At 39.4% G+C, this 15572-nt stretch overlaps 1 protein-coding gene across 3 annotated transcripts in view; it reads left to right on the forward strand.

Annotated features, from left to right (window-relative positions):
- Positions 1–11074, forward strand: part of LOC131742448 (desmocollin-2-like) — a 32747-nt gene extending 21673 nt beyond the window's left edge. For 2 of the 3 annotated variants that reach the window (XM_059040267.2, XM_067014865.1), the window contains 5 exons: positions 3257–3484; positions 6006–6242; positions 6853–6977; positions 8223–8477; positions 9152–11073. In XM_059040267.2, coding sequence (XP_058896250.1) covers positions 3257–3484; positions 6006–6242; positions 6853–6977; positions 8223–8477; positions 9152–9349 — 1043 coding nt within the window. In that variant the 3' untranslated portion in view covers positions 9350–11073. Of the gene's footprint in view, positions 1–3256; positions 3485–6005; positions 6243–6852; positions 6978–8222; positions 8478–9021; positions 9068–9151 lie in introns of all 3 variants that reach the window. The other variant, XM_059040268.2, reaches the window with a different exon arrangement.
- Positions 11075–15572: the final 4498 nt, after the last annotated feature.

Below are 15572 nucleotides of genomic sequence, written 5' to 3' on the forward strand. Positions count from 1 at the left end.
TTCTAAAATCTATCCTGGCTCATTCCCTTTGAGCCCTCCCAGCTGCTGCTTCCATACAAGAAATGTTCTCTCCTGTGAGCACTGACCTCTGAGCCTGTGCTCACTCCCTCTCCTACTTTCCTACAGCACTTGTTTCCTCTTTTAAAAACTCTCCCTCAAGGATTCTGCCTCAACTTTTCCACACATTTCTCTCTTATCTACATGCATTCTAGTTTTACTTCCTTCTCCTCTTCTAAACAGAGCTCTTTCTTAAGGTTTGAGTTCAATTTCTCTTCTCTTCTCAATCTAACCTCAGTTGACAGTTTCGCCCAGGTGTTTCCTCTGTATAGCTGAGTTTTAGGTTTCTACTTTTGGTGTAAGATTCTAACTTTGGGGAGGAGGAGTGTGCTTTCAAAATTTTAAAAAACATTTAGCAGAAGAGTGCCATGCACATAAATCATGGACCCATAGGTAGCTCACCTTCCAAGACTTCATTTTGGGAATTGATATTTACCCATATAGTATTATATTAATATTAGAAGGTGAGCATTGCATGCATACATTCCAGTGAATAAAAGAATATTATTTATTAACAGATGAAAAGCAGAGCTGTGAAACACTGAGATTTCTAAAAATCTTTGGTTGAAATATTGTCCAATACTCATCACAATGTGCAAAAAAAAATGGAGTTTATTGAACCACTCTAAATATTTCATGGAAGGGAAATTCAAGCATTTAGAACCATGGTAGCACAGCAAACACTGTAGAGGTCAATTTTTTAAAAAATTAATTAATTTATTTTTGGCTGTGTTGGGTCTCCGTTGCTGTGCGCGGGCTTTCTCTAGGTGCGGCAGGTGGGGGCTACTCTTTGTTGTGGTGCGCGGGCTTCTCATTGCGGTGGCTTGTCTTTGTTGCAGAGAGCGGGCTCTAGACGCACGGGCTCTAGGGCACATGCTCAGTAGTTGTGGTGCACAGGCTTAGTTGCTGCACAGCATGTGGGATCTTCCCGGACCAGGGATCGAACCCGTGTTCCCTGCATTGGCAGGTGCATTCTTAACCACTGCTCCACCAGGGAAGTCCCGAGGTCAATTTTTAAAGACTTTATAATTAACCAGATTTAATCAGTAAGACATGTGCTTTCAACTCCGTGTGTAGCCTCAAATGGAAAGAAATGGTCAAGACATCTTGCAATCCCAATTTTCAGAGAGAGCAAGAAAATACCATATGGCATAAGAACGAGAGAATTTGAGAGACGAGATTATTCTGTCCTAATAGAAAAGTTTGTCAGATGGATAAAATACATGTATACACGTGTCCCCACTTCCTTTGTGTCTCTGTCTTTTCTTTAAAAGTTGTCCAAAGTGAGAGATAGTTGCATTGTTTCTTGTATCTCATTTCTTCTCTCCTAGTTCCCTTTTCTTCCTGCTGAACTATATCCTTTACTAGTTCTTTCAATGGTGCATTGTGGGTGATAAACCCTGTCAGCTTTATTGTTCTGCAAAATATTTTAATATTGTTCTCATGCTTGATTTGATCATTTGACTTGGTTTAGAATTTTGAGTTAACCCCTTCTTTTCCTCAGTACCCTGCAAGTGGTACTCCATCATCTTTTGGCATTTCTTGTTGCTGATGCATATTCTACCGTCTATTTAATTATTGTCTCTTTATAGGTAATACATCCAGATAACTTTTATAGTCCCCTACGTTGTGTTCTATATATAGTTTTAATTCAGTGTTATGCTGAGAATTTATTTTTATTTACCCAGCACTACAGTCAGAATATATTTTAGAAGATCCATTTTTTTTCTTTAATTCTGGGATATTCTCAGCAAGTATTTCTTTAAGTATTACTTCCCTACCATTCTATTTATCCTTTTTTTTCTAGAGTCCCTGTTAGATGAATGTTTATTTCTACTAGAATTTCAGTGTCATTTTCATGCTTATTTAAACAGTTAACCTTCTTTATGCTTTTGAAGATAGTAAATATATGTGTTTTGAAGATACCTTGCATAGAGTGAATTAATCTTCTGATTGTTGATTTTGTCAGTTTTCCTTTAAGCATTAATCTTGCTCATTCAGGAATTTTAATTTGCGAGCTTACATTAAATGGGAGGTATTGGTTCTTCTGCTTTTGGCTTTTTTCTTTCTTCCACTTTACCTCATAGTGGTCTTGTAGTTGCCTCCACCGTGTTCTTTTCTGTGGCCCACATTTCAGAACCCCTTCTTAACTTGGTGGGCTATGGCTCCTGGCCCATGATGACCCTGGGAATATCACGGGTTCTATTGCTGGGTCGAGGCTGTGTCTGCACGCCAGTGCCTGGTCTTCCCGCTTTCCTAGGTGGGCAGCTTCATATAAGGCATAGCCCCAGGTCGTGGGTGGCACAGGTTTTTTTCATCCTCTTCTCCACCCCTGATGTTCAAAGCCTTCTTATGAAACAGAAAGAATAAACGATTTAGAGACACAAGTCCTGGATTTATGTTCAACTTCAGACTTCACAACCGTGTTACTAATTTGTGGCTGGGACCCATGACCACTTCATTTTTGAATCTCCAGATTTTCCACTGCAGTGCCCTGTACAAAGTAGTTATTCAGTAAGTTTTTATTGAATATGTAGATAGATGAATTCCTTAGGCTACACCTCAGAGTGATTATTCTGGTTTGAAAGTGTTTTTCCACTTCTGAAGTCTTTCATGCTTTGAACATTTCCGTGTACTAGTTTTGTTCTAATCTCCCAAATACATGCCTTCTGTCTTTCACTTTTCCTGCCCCCAAATCTTAAGTGTTTTCTAAATGAGTATTAAACTCCAAGCTCCCTACGTTGTCTTTCAAGGACCCTTGGTTCTTCTTTCCAGCATTAGCTCCCACCAGTGTGCCTTCCCCTTCATTCTGTCCAGAACATAGGTGTGTGTATGTGCTTTCCCACCTCCTTAGATCTCCTTGTGCTTTTAAATATACCAGAAATATCCTTGTTGGTCCCCTCTTCCTTCCTCTTTTAAAAAATCTGTCAAAGCTCACCTCCATAAAAGTTCCCATGTCTATTGCAGCTCTTTAGTGAATGAATGACAAATCTAAATAGCAGTTATTTTCTGTACAACCCATTTGAAATTGATAATGTCTTTCTCTTAACTTACCTTAAGGACATATCCTGGGACTGTGCTTGTCACTCTCATTTATATGGTACAAGTGCCTAATAAGTAATAAATTTTTTGCACTGTGTAGTGTCCCAGTGAAAACTCAAAACATTAAGAAATTGTATTTTCATATCCGATTTTCTAGATGGGAAAACATGTACTGGGACACTAGGGATTATACTTGACGACGTGAATGATAACGGCCCATCCATACGTCAGCAGACAGTGATAATCTGTAAACCTGTCACGTTATCGGCGGAGATTGTGGCCATAGATCCCGATGAACCCATACACGGCCCACCCTTTGACTTCAGTTTGGACAGTGTTTCTGATTCAGAAGTACTTAGAATGTGGAGACTGACAGAAATTAACGGTATGTATTTTTAGACATGACTTTGTCCTTCTCAGCATCAGGATATCTAAAATATTTTTTTTTCTTGATGGAGTAGAAGAATAATTCACTGAATGGTAACCGCCAACAAAAGAACATGAGTTTCTCAGTGTTGGGGTGGTGGGAAGTGCCGGTTCTGATCAGTCCTGTGCCAGGATTCCCTCTGGTATTGGGTGAATTCTCATTTGTACTCCACCCCCCCCCACCCCAGACTAGGTCTGATGTAACCACTTCCTGACTTGGGTACCTCCCACCTACACAGAGTCTTCATAGGACAGTGGTCTCCTAAGTCATAACGGAATCCCCATCCCTTGCAGGTATGCTACGCAGGAAGCAGACTCTGAGACAGTCTTTCCAGGCTGAATGTTTATCAAGGAGTTTCCTTGGCATTAATACGTGTGAAAGGAAGGGAAGCAGGGTTTAGCAAAAAGAGAAATCAAGCTGTAGCTCAGGCCGAAGGACAGCCTCGGCGGAGTCTGAACTAAATGGCCCTTCAGAATGGCCATTCTGTTCTGTGCTTTTACATTGCTTCATCAGTGGGTTGGGCTGCCCTCAGGGATGTGACCTTTGGCAGGAAGGCACAGTCACTGATGGTGCTGATAGCCTCCCAAGCAGCTGGGACAATACATCCCTGATTACAGGGGATCTGGGTATGCATCACCGTGTCCAGGATCCCTTCTTTCTGCACTGCATTGACTTCTGACCATTTCTTGTCTACTGTTTTCTATGTGGGATTCTTCCCCCACTTGGTCCCAGTCTGTACTTCTGACTTTACCCATGTTAGAATCTATGGTGACAAGAATGGCAAAAACAAAGGGAACCTCCCTTTGTCCCACCATTGCCTCATTCCCTACACCAGCTCTTAACTTTCTAGCACATTCTGTGTCTCCTGACCGCACTACAGTACCTGTGCATCACGATGTCATGTCACTCCAGCTTTCACGACTCAAGATGCACTGTAAGCTGAGTGGGGGGTGATATTAAAATGCCCTTGAAAGGTTTTCATTCCCATGCTTTCGATGAGTATTCCTTGACTTCCTGTTATGACAAGTTGCTCTGTGAACTGACAACATTTTCAGTATTTGTAACAGCATTCTAACGTGTGCGTGCTTGAGAACTAACCTTATATTTAGATGTCCTTTCTACTTATTTGGTGTCATAATATTTCTTTTTACATAATGTTAAAGGAGGTGGTAATTTTGAAAAATATTCCTACTTAGTACAATGAAACGTTGTCAGGATTATATTGGTCAAAACTTTGTTGGCTTAAAGTTTTACTGGGCTGTGAAAGAGCCCAAAAGCCTGGGAAATGCCAAGTTAAGAAGAACGTATCCTAAAGAGGCTTTAGGTCTCGCCATGCTATTTATTCTTCTTGGGCATCAATTTACTCCTGTGTAAAATGGGATTATTGGGGGAAGTAAACAAGATAGTCAATGCAATAGACCATGGCACGTTTTGAATCATAAATTGTGGTTTTGTTAGTCTTATTATGATTTCTTACACATACATAGACTCACTGGGTTAACCATGCTTTCTCTTAAAATTGACTTGATTCAGTGATTTTTTAAACCCAAATATCCAAGTTTATATTTAGAGCTTCAAATTATGAAATAATGAAAATGTCACACTGAGCCAGTTAAGTGGGGAGGATTATTCTTGCGCATGGGCATGTGTCATCTACATGTACACTAGTATATTTTTGGCGTTCCCAAGACTAGGATTTTGACCTGGATGTTTTCCACTATTGACCTTAAAAAACATACATCGAAACCCCAAAAAATACAGTTGGTCCCAGTGTCTTGTAGGACCATGAGAAGAAGTTCCAGCAGCATGACTCATGCCTTGAAAATATGTTCAAGGTTTGGCACAATGTATAGAAAACAAAGTAAGGGGAAATACCAGAATTTTAGTCTATGAAATTCTCTGATGAATCATGCATAAAAGAAAATATACACTGACTGGTATTTTAAAAATTTAAAGGGCTTCCCTGGTGGTGCAGTGGTTGAGAGTCCGCCTGCCGATGCAGGGCACGCGGGTTCGTGCCCCGGTCCGGGAAGATCCCACGTGCCGCGGAGCAGCTGGGCCCGTGAGCCGTGGCCGCTGAGCCTGCGCGTCCAGAGCCTGTGCTCCACAACGGGAGAGGTCACAACAGTGAGAGGCCAGTGTATCGCAAAAAAAAAAAAAAATTAAAAAATTTTAAAGATGTGATAAAAATCAGTCTCTAAACAAGTCTGTTATTTGTGATGGGAAGGCTTTGTTTATTCACAGACAAAATATATTATTACAAAAGCCAAAAGAAAGACCTTTATAAAAAGAGGCAGTGTAGACAAACTTTTATATGATTAGAAAGACTTCGTCCATTCACGCTTACAATCATGTAGCACTTGTGCCATTCCCATCAGGAATATCCAGTTGTAGGGAAATATGAATATTCTGTCACTAGTTATTTGTGCTCAGGAGAAATCAATGACATTCTATAACGCTTGGTTTTATTTCCTTTCAGATACAGCAGCACGTCTTTCCTATCTGAATGACCCCCAGTTTGGACAATACACAGTACCTGTCAGAGTTACAGATAGGCTTGGCCAATCACTTGTCACTCAATTAAATGTGATATTATGTGACTGTGTTACCCAAAGTGACTGCAACACTGACTTCGCTGTGAAGACTGGCAGTGGAGGACCGTTACTTGGAAAGTGGGCCATCCTTGCAATATTGTTGGGCATAGCATTGCTATTTTGTAAGTCCTTTCATGAATTCAAATGATAGCCTTTAAAATAACTTTCAGGACACATTCTTAGAATCAGCACTGTTATCTGTGGCTGCTCATTTTTATATAGCTACATTTCTATTTAACACACACATATTTAATTTATTTATTGAAAGTGCATTGGGCTTCCCTGGTGGCGCAGTGGTTGAGAATCCGCCTGCCGATGCAGGAGATACGGGTTCGTGCCCTGGTCCGGGAAGATCCCACATGCCGCGGAGCAACTAAGCCCGTGAGCCATGGCCGCTGAGCCTGTGCGTCCGGAGCCTGTGCTCCGCAGCGGGAGAGGCCACAACAGTGAGAGGCCCGCATACCGAAAAAAAAAAAAAAAAAAAAAAAAAAAAGAAAGTGCATTTAGGTATCATTTTAGTGCTATCCTAATTAGCATAGACATAAAATCCAACACAAGTACAGCACTTAGCAGTGTTTGTGGCATATCTGGTTAGGGCAGACTTTTCTACTGGATGCTGCTTTGACACAAGCAATAATATTTATGTTTTCTGGAAAGTGGTTTTCATATTTGTCATCATAAATTCATAACGTTGTTTTACGATAAACTGAAGTAATCTCTCTCATCCTCCAGGTATCCTATTTACTTTAGTCTGTGGGGCTACTGGGGCAGCCAAAAAGCCAAAAGTATTTCCTGATGATTTAGCCCAGCAGAACCTCATTGTGTCAAACACTGAAGCTCCCGGCGATGACAAAGTGGTAAATTGTCTTTTCAAACTACATACAGACGATAAATTGGCCTAACCAACAATAATGATCTTTTCTGGGCAAAGTTCTTTTGAAATCAGGTTAACTTACAATATATAAAATGTCATCAGTCCCAGGGGACAGATAAAATGACCTCGATCCTATGGTGATATATGGCATTTCGATTCGGCCATATAGTGTTACTTAATAGTAAAAATCCTTCGGCATGTCATTATTATTTTGTATTTCAAGGGTGTCATTGCTTCAGCTTTAGACCCAGTCTTTTTTATATGTTGAAGCTGCTGGTTGTGTGTAAAAATGTTTCATTTAGTTATTCACAGATCATCAGCGTATGGTTTTAATTGTTTTTCTGGCAACAGCAATAAAATGACTACAGGCTTTGATCATCGTGGGAAGAACTTTAATGGAGGTTTTCAGGATCTGATATAGGTTAGAAAGGAGCCTGAAGTCAAATACACGAAGCAGTAATTCTAACAGGTGATTACACTGCTTCAGCTTTGATTTCCAGCCTAATATGTGGATGAGGAACAAGTAAGTTCCCTACAAAAAGCATAATTGATGATTAGAGCAGGAAGGATTTAGAAAACAAAAGGATGTTGACATCTAGGAAGGTATTAGAAAAAATAAAACTTAGAGTTTCCTACAAAAACGTAACATGGAAAATTAGCGGCCAGAGCTTTGATGTTCTTATTTTCTCTGCTGATTTATTTGTATTTAATTAGATCACAGGATTTAGTATAGCTGCTAAGATTTTTACAGCAACTTTTATTTCTATTGATTGTGTTTCAGTTGAAGGGAACTCAATTAGACACTAAATAAAAATACTGATTATTATTTCTGTTTCTCTTCTAGTCAGGTGAAGGGAATCAGGATCAATCCATGTGAGACAATAGTGTACAGTCCTGATCTTGAGATGTGAGATGCTGGAAGGATTTCACAAATTAAGTTGTACAGTAGTCTAAGAAGTTTTTAAAGAAGGAGTATACATCAAGCTTTCTGACTTGTCTGAAGGCTCAGACCACGTGACATCTATAGTTTGCTTCTTGTATTGGACGCTACGTGAAGTACTGGGGTTACGGTAGTTAGGTACTTGGGATTGCCAGGACAGACGGAGTTCCTGCCCTCAAAATGCTTACCTTGTAGCATGAAAAGTCACAGCATTATCTGCATGATTTGCTCTTTTTCTCATTTTTTGTTCTCCTCTGTATTTCCCCAATGCCAACTGTTCTGTTTCAGTATTCCACCAATGGCTTCACAACCCATACTGCAGGAGGCTCCCCTCAGGGAATTTGCAGCACCCTGGGATCCAGAGTGAAAAACGGAGGGCAGGAGACCATTGAAATGGTGAAAGGAGGGCAGACCATTGAGTCCTGCCAGGAAGCTGGGCATCATCACACCCTGGATTCCTGCAGAGGAGGACAAGTAGAGGCGGACAACTGCAGATACATGTACTCCGAGTGGTACACCTACACTCAGCCCCGCCTTGGTGAAGTGAGTTTCCCTAAGTGACCTACAAATCTATTTTGCTTCCTTTTCAACTTTCTAAATGATTACAGTTTAGTGGCCTGATCTTTATTTTCAATTAATGATTAACCTGCTAATAAGAAATTTGATTTTCCTTAATTTTGATGTAGTTATGATCAGATGTTAAGTGGATATTGACTTTTCCTCTTATTTTGTTTGCTTTTTAATTGCTTCTGAAATCATATGATATTCAAATTCTTTTTCTCATGACTTTGTGTTGCCATTTCTCATCAGGCAAGTCATGTCTTAAAGACCAAAAGTGGGGTCCAAGGCAATTCCAGCCTAGACAGCCACTATGCCTATCTGGAAAGCTCTGAGCCCACATGCATTCAGGTTCAGTTTAAGGGATGCATTTCACATCAGCCATAATCTTGAAAGAGAAAGCAATGATTACTTAAAATGAACACTTGTATACTTGCTGCCACATGTGTGACTTTTAGAAACATGCTGTGTAGTGAACTGATGGTATAATTGATGATATAAACCAATCATGGGTGTTTTTTATATGTAGGAATCCATTAGAGGACACACTCTGATTAAAAATTAAACAATGAAAGGTAAATCAAAGCAATTATTTTTATGCTAGTAAGTTTCAGTGTTTAAAATAGTAATAAAATATGCTGTGTTTTTCCTCTTGGCAGAAGGTGCAGCAGTGTAATCAGGATAACAGTCATATGCATGCTCAAGACTACGTCCGGACGTATAACTATGAAGGAAAAGGATCGGCGGCTGGTTCTGTGGGTTGTTGCAGTGAACGACAAGAAGAAGATGGGCTTGAATTTTTGGATCATTTGGAACCCAAATTTAGGACACTAGCAGAAACATGCATGAAGAGATGAGTGCGTTCCATTTCGTCTACAAATGCCAGTGGCTTTAATTGTCTCTTTTAAATTATTATTACAAGCCAGGATTTTTTTAAAAATAGAAGATGCTATTTTGGGGGCTTTTCCCCTTTATTTTGTTGAGATCTCTTTAGTCAAACGTGCTTTTACAGAGGGATGCTGTAAATAACTACACAAATTTCCTGATTTTTCCATAGTTTTTAATTACTTGTCTTCCACGTAAGGACACCTGCAGATAGACAAGTTGAGAAAGTCTGCCTTACTGTTTACATTTGGGTATAGTGACAGCAGCCAATTCATAGTGCGATAATATGTAATTAACTCGTCTGTATCATAGACTACTTGGAGTATAACCGAATGGAAAATTGAAGAGATCTTGCTCTAACATTATCTTCAGTTACCTAAATTAATTGTTTGTGTGGTGCTTGAAGACTGTTGTTCTCCTAAACATTCTAAGGTGTATACGCGGCATTCTTGCTACTGTTTTAGACTTGTAACATGACCTTGCTTCATAACGCAAAGGGAGATTCCCAACTAGGTGTTGACTGTTATTATAATTCCGTTCTGGTGGACTTTAGTTTCTGTGGCGTATTCTCGGTGAAATCTGGCACTGAATCCACATTTCCTGTTACCCACCTTCTCAGCAAAATTTAAATTAAAAAAATGCTGAAGAACGTATTTTTACTTCTGCAAGGTTTTGGTCTTTGGTCCCCACCACTCCCCACCACCCCTTCTGTCTGCCTCTCACCCTCTTTCTTCTCTCTTTCCTCCTCTCACTCTCTTTTTTCCTTCTATCTCTCTCTTTCTCTTTCTCTTCTTTTGGTTCTTAAAATTCCGATTTGTGTTGGAGAATCTAAATATCGTTAAAAGCCGCCTCTTTTTTCCTCGCGTATAAAGTGACTTATTCTGTGTTTCTGTTTTATGTAAGCACCTGTATTCTTGGCTTTTCTTAAAATCAATGTAATGTTGATTTTTTTGTTTCAACTATGTTGGTGACTGCTTCATTATCTCCTCAACAAAAACCCTTTAATTTTGCCATTCAGCTGTAGAGATATGTCATGCTTTTATTTGATGCAACATTTTATGTTAACAAAAGGAATAGTGTAATTAAAATTAGGGTGTGGATGTTTGGTATATAATAGTATATTTACAGTTCATTATTGGAAGGATACAGTTTATAAATGCAAAATAGTGATGTTTTTTGAAATAAGCTTTGCAATACAGGGATCGTGAAATCTCTCTAGGAATAACTTTTATAGCTTTTTAGATGAGATGGCTAGATATAGCTATGTGTTTGTAAAGTTTTTTTTAAAAATATTTTGAGATTACAGTTTTTAACAAATGTCAAAGTGGTTCGAACTATTTAAATTTTGAAATAATACGACAAAATTAAACTTAATAGCCAACCAAATTCCAGGCTACATTTCACAGCTGATTTCAGTCAATGAATTTTCTATCCATACTAACCATATGGACATTTTAAAAGCATTTCTGGTATTTAGGATTGTTAAATAATATGCCTATTTTGAATTCACAGGATTGGCTTATAACAATTATTTTTAAAAATTAACACTGGGTAATTTATTCAGTAATCAGTTTATCTTTTCAATAGTTTCATCACTACTCAGTCAAAAATGCTATTTCTCAAAGTTATTTTTAATAAATTATGTATAAAATTCTTGTATATTACTAGTTATGATAAAATAAATCAAGTAGTTTTTAAAAATCAGTGTGTTAATCAAGCGTCTGATATGAGCTTCTGGGATTGCATTTTTCTTACTTAGAGAAATGAGTCTCTTTTTTAGGATCCTGTTCTACATTTTTTAGACTTTTAGAGTTTGATTTGGAGAGGAAATTTGTCCATTGTTATGACCACATTTATCTAATTTTACTATTCTGAAGACTGTGATGCTGTGGGATGTTGGTTAAGTTGCATAATCTCTCTGTGTCTGGTTTTCTTCATCCAAAATGGGGAATAATAATAGAACTCCTTTCCTAGGGTTCTATTAGGGTGGCTGTAAGACATTTGAATAAAAAGTGGTTTTTAAGCATGAAAGTCAGAGTGGTCCACCTAAAAGGCACTCCTAATAAAACCAAATAATTTTAAATAAGTCACATATACAACCCATTTCATATTACCAAAATCAATTAAGAAAACAGGATAATGAAAAGGTTGGGTTTTGGGGGGGATTATTTTGTTTTTTGTTTTTCATTTTCGAATGTTTGTCAATTGAGCATATGTTTCTCCATAATGATCATCTGATGACTGGGTCTTGTATTTCCAGTGGTTCAGAACATACATTGCAAAGATTGCTGAAGTATCTGCAAAGGATTGCTTTGTTTGAAATACTGTGAAACTACTCTATTCACATTGGCTGGAAAGAGGAACATCCACTTCTTAAAAAGGGGCACTAATTCTAAAGCTCTTTGAAAATTACATGTGCTTAAGATGCCTCCTGTCAAGCCCATCCTTAGCTGCTCTGCTAGCTTGTTCTGCTAAAGAATGGTTTGCCTCCGAGTTAAGCAGCTGCTTCCCTGGGAGTTTAAGACTCTTGGCAGTCACTATGGTAATCTAAATGCAGAAATTCCAGAGAAACTAACTTGATGCAAACTCCCAGCTCCACCGTTGTTAGCTGTGGGATTTGAGAAGTCATTCAAACTTTGAGTCTAGTTTCCTCACTTGTATGACACCTATTGAGGGGGTTGGAGGAGTCTACTTCATAGTTTTGTTGTCAGTTAAAAGAGTTAATTCTGGGCTTCCCTGGTGGCGCAGTGGTTGAGAGTCCGCCTGCCGATGCAGGGGACGCGGGTTCGTGCCCCAGTCTGGGAAGATCCCACATGCCGCGGAGTGGCTGGGCCTGCGCGTCCGGAGCCTGTGCTCCGCAATGGCAGAGGCCACAACGGTGAGAGGCCCGCGTACCGAAAAAAAAAAAAAGTTAATTCATGAAAAGACTTGGTACTGGGTTAGCCCTCAGTATATGTGTCAGCTGCTCCTATTATCATAGGAGCAGAGGATGCCATAGCTGGGAATAATCATAGCTCCTGTATCCACTTCTCTACAGCTGACAACTTGCCATCATGTTCCCGTTCATTTTCCCCAGAAGCTCGACCAGTGTTTTACCTGTGATGGCCTTTGGGAACTTCATGGCTAATAATAGTTTCCAGGTCTCTGATTCCTGGTAGTCAGCAAGCTACATCATATCCATAGCCCACAAATCAGTCTGTGATCAGTCTTAAGCCTTAAATGAAAAGCAGATAAAATTCCTAATAAGTCATACATTGCCTCAGAAAGTAAAAAGGAGGCAAAAATCTTAGAGATTTCCCCTACAAAATGTTGCTTCAACAGAGGAAGCCAACAGGGATCTGCTATTAGTTCAGTGCAATCTGCTTTTGCGGTCTCTGTATAATCATTTTCTGCTTTATTGGATTCCCTGTTTTAAGACTGGGTTTTATCTTCCTTCCTTTTCTTTCTTCTTCTTTTTTTTTTAAGTGCGAAATCTGACTTTGACCGCAAGCTTTCCCTTTAGTCTCTATCTCCAGCCTTTTCCTGGGCTCAAGATTGAAATCTCGACCCCAGATTTTGCCCTGGTCGACCCCTTAGGCAGTTATGTCCTGAGGGCAAAATGCTTTTCCTTCTCTGTACCTAGAACCATCATTTTTTTTACCTCCTTGAATAATGAAGCTGTAAGAGGTTACATGATATCTATGTAGAGCTACAGCTCTTATCCATATCTTCTTTAAGACCTCTGTTATCCTATTATTTACTTTTAGGTCAAGACCTCTGTTAGCCTAGTACTTTTAACTCATTATGCGTAAAGACAAAGAGCATGGTGCCACATCCAATCAGGCCTTCCTGAGTTTCCTGTATAAATAGTGCCCTCCTTCTTATTACTTACGCTTGAAGCTGAGAATCCTTAGCTTCTCTTTCTTGTCTGCATAGCACATCCTATTCGTTGTCCCCAACTGCCAAATTTTCTGAGAATTTTAAACACAATTTCATTCATTCATTTTTTTGCATACAGTCATTTAATGCGCTCCCATTACAGCCATGTAAGGCCTTCCTAATACAGACTGTTTGTGCTCATATGAGAAGGAACAAGCTGAATCAGCTACTCTTGCACAAGACAAGACATGGTGTAGTTGTCCCTTACATCCCTAAAGGAAATCTGTGCAGAGCTAAGAGGTTAGAACTGTGGAGTTTCTGCTAGTTGCCTGCTTGCTTTTATTTATGTTAGGATGCAGGAAGAAGGATGGAGCAAAATGCTGTTTCTTTCACAGTAGACAAAGAGTAGGGCGACCTTGCTGAAATATTTGCTTGCACTATTTTTTAGAGTGTGGTTCCCAGATCATCTACCTCAGAATCACCCATTGTGTTTGTTAAAATAAAGATCCCTCTGGGACTTCTCTGGTGGTCCAGTGGTTAAGACTCCATGCTTCTTCCACTGCAGGGGGTGCAGGTTTGATCCCTGGTTAGGGAAATAAGGTCCCAAAGATCCCTTGAATCAGAATCACAGGGATGAGAAGTTATTGGGAAGAAGTATGGAAGGCTGTACTTTTTAATAAGTTTGCTAGGTCACTTTTACACCCTTTAAAATTTGAGAACCATGGATAGGGATTAGTGTCTGGATTTAGGTGATTATTTGGAAATTTATGAAACTGAAGTATTTAAAGTTTGCTTCTTCATATCAGATACATTACACAAAATGCTAAAAATGTACCAAAGAGTTGAAACACATTAGTTTGTAAAATTCCACAATTTCAGTTGATTAACCATTTCAGAATGAACTCTGCTCTGTGATTCCTTCCAGCCACATGGAGGGCAAGTGGAGGCATTGTCTTAAGGTAGAATTGTGGGATGAGGACACTCAGTAAACACACAAAAAATGAGCTAATTTTGCCACATAAATGCTGCTAACCAATAACATGCATGCAAATTATGTTGCATCTCTTCCCAAAACAAATCAGGTTGTCAAATCTCCAGAGACAAATGGGGCAAGGAGGGTCAGCACAAGGTGCAACAGGTGACTGTCCATGAAGTGGCAGATACTTGGCAGTGCTATTCTGTCACGTGGAAGCCGTGTCAGGCAGGGTGACAGGCAGTGCTCACTGGGTAACCATGATGGCTAGGAGCTTCAGAGGGTTTTATGAAACAGGGAAGGGACGTGGTGGAAGAGTCAAGACTTGCAGCTTAAGGATTGTTCCCATGGGAAGTGGGCCAATTGGAAATTTTCTAAGAACCAAGGACATGAGGTGAACCTATAGGGAATGAGATGGTCTGAAAGCCAAAGTTGAAAGGAGAGGGGCGGGGTCAACCTACAGAATTGTGATGCAAACTTACCAGTAAGTCAGGTAAAAGGAAGTTATCCTGAAAAGGTAGGATAATGGTGCAAAGATTCCACACATAGGCAAGGATGTTTATCTCAGTAGCATGACATATGTAGATAATTGGAAATAAGCTAAATGTCCCATGATAGGAAAGTAAATGGTTTATAATACATTATTGTGATACAAGTTACCATAAATGAGGATAACAGATGTAGTGACCATGGGCACTGACTTTGTAGTCTGAAAGACATGAATCCAAATTGCAACTTTGTTATCACTAACTGAGGAACCTTGGTAAGTCATGGGAGCATCAGATTTGTTACATATAAAATGGGGACAAAATAGGAATAAATGACGTAATACATGTAAAGATCCTATCTTTTGAAAAATTTATTTATTTATTTGTTTTTGGTTGCCTCGGGTCTTAGTTGCAGTACACTGGGCCTTCATTGAGGCATGCGGGATCTTTTCATTGCTGTGCAGGCTCTTCGTTGTGACACGTGGGCTTCTCTCTAGCTGTGGCATGCGGGCTTAGCTGACCCGCGGCATGTGGGATCTTAGTTCCCGGACCAGGGCTCGAACCTGTGTCCCTTGCGTTGGAAGGCGGATTCTTTACCACTGGACCACGAGGGACGTCCCAAGGATCCTATCTTAATGCTTGACTCATCAATGTATTAATAAAGATAGCTATTGCTACTATTGTTATGATGATAATGGAATATCATGCAATTATTTTATCTTGAAGGCTATTTAATTAAATAAGAAAAGGCAAAATACAGTATTAATGAAAAAGTAGGACAATTCTCTAGTATAATTCCAAATTCATATAAATGTAAGATTCTATGTAATATACTAAAATATTGAGTGGTAATCTGCAGATGAAATATTTCTTTAT

The sequence above is a fragment of the Kogia breviceps genome, chromosome 15 (assembly GCF_026419965.1).
Source record: "Kogia breviceps isolate mKogBre1 chromosome 15, mKogBre1 haplotype 1, whole genome shotgun sequence".
NCBI classification, from domain to species: Eukaryota; Metazoa; Chordata; class Mammalia; order Artiodactyla; family Physeteridae; genus Kogia; species Kogia breviceps.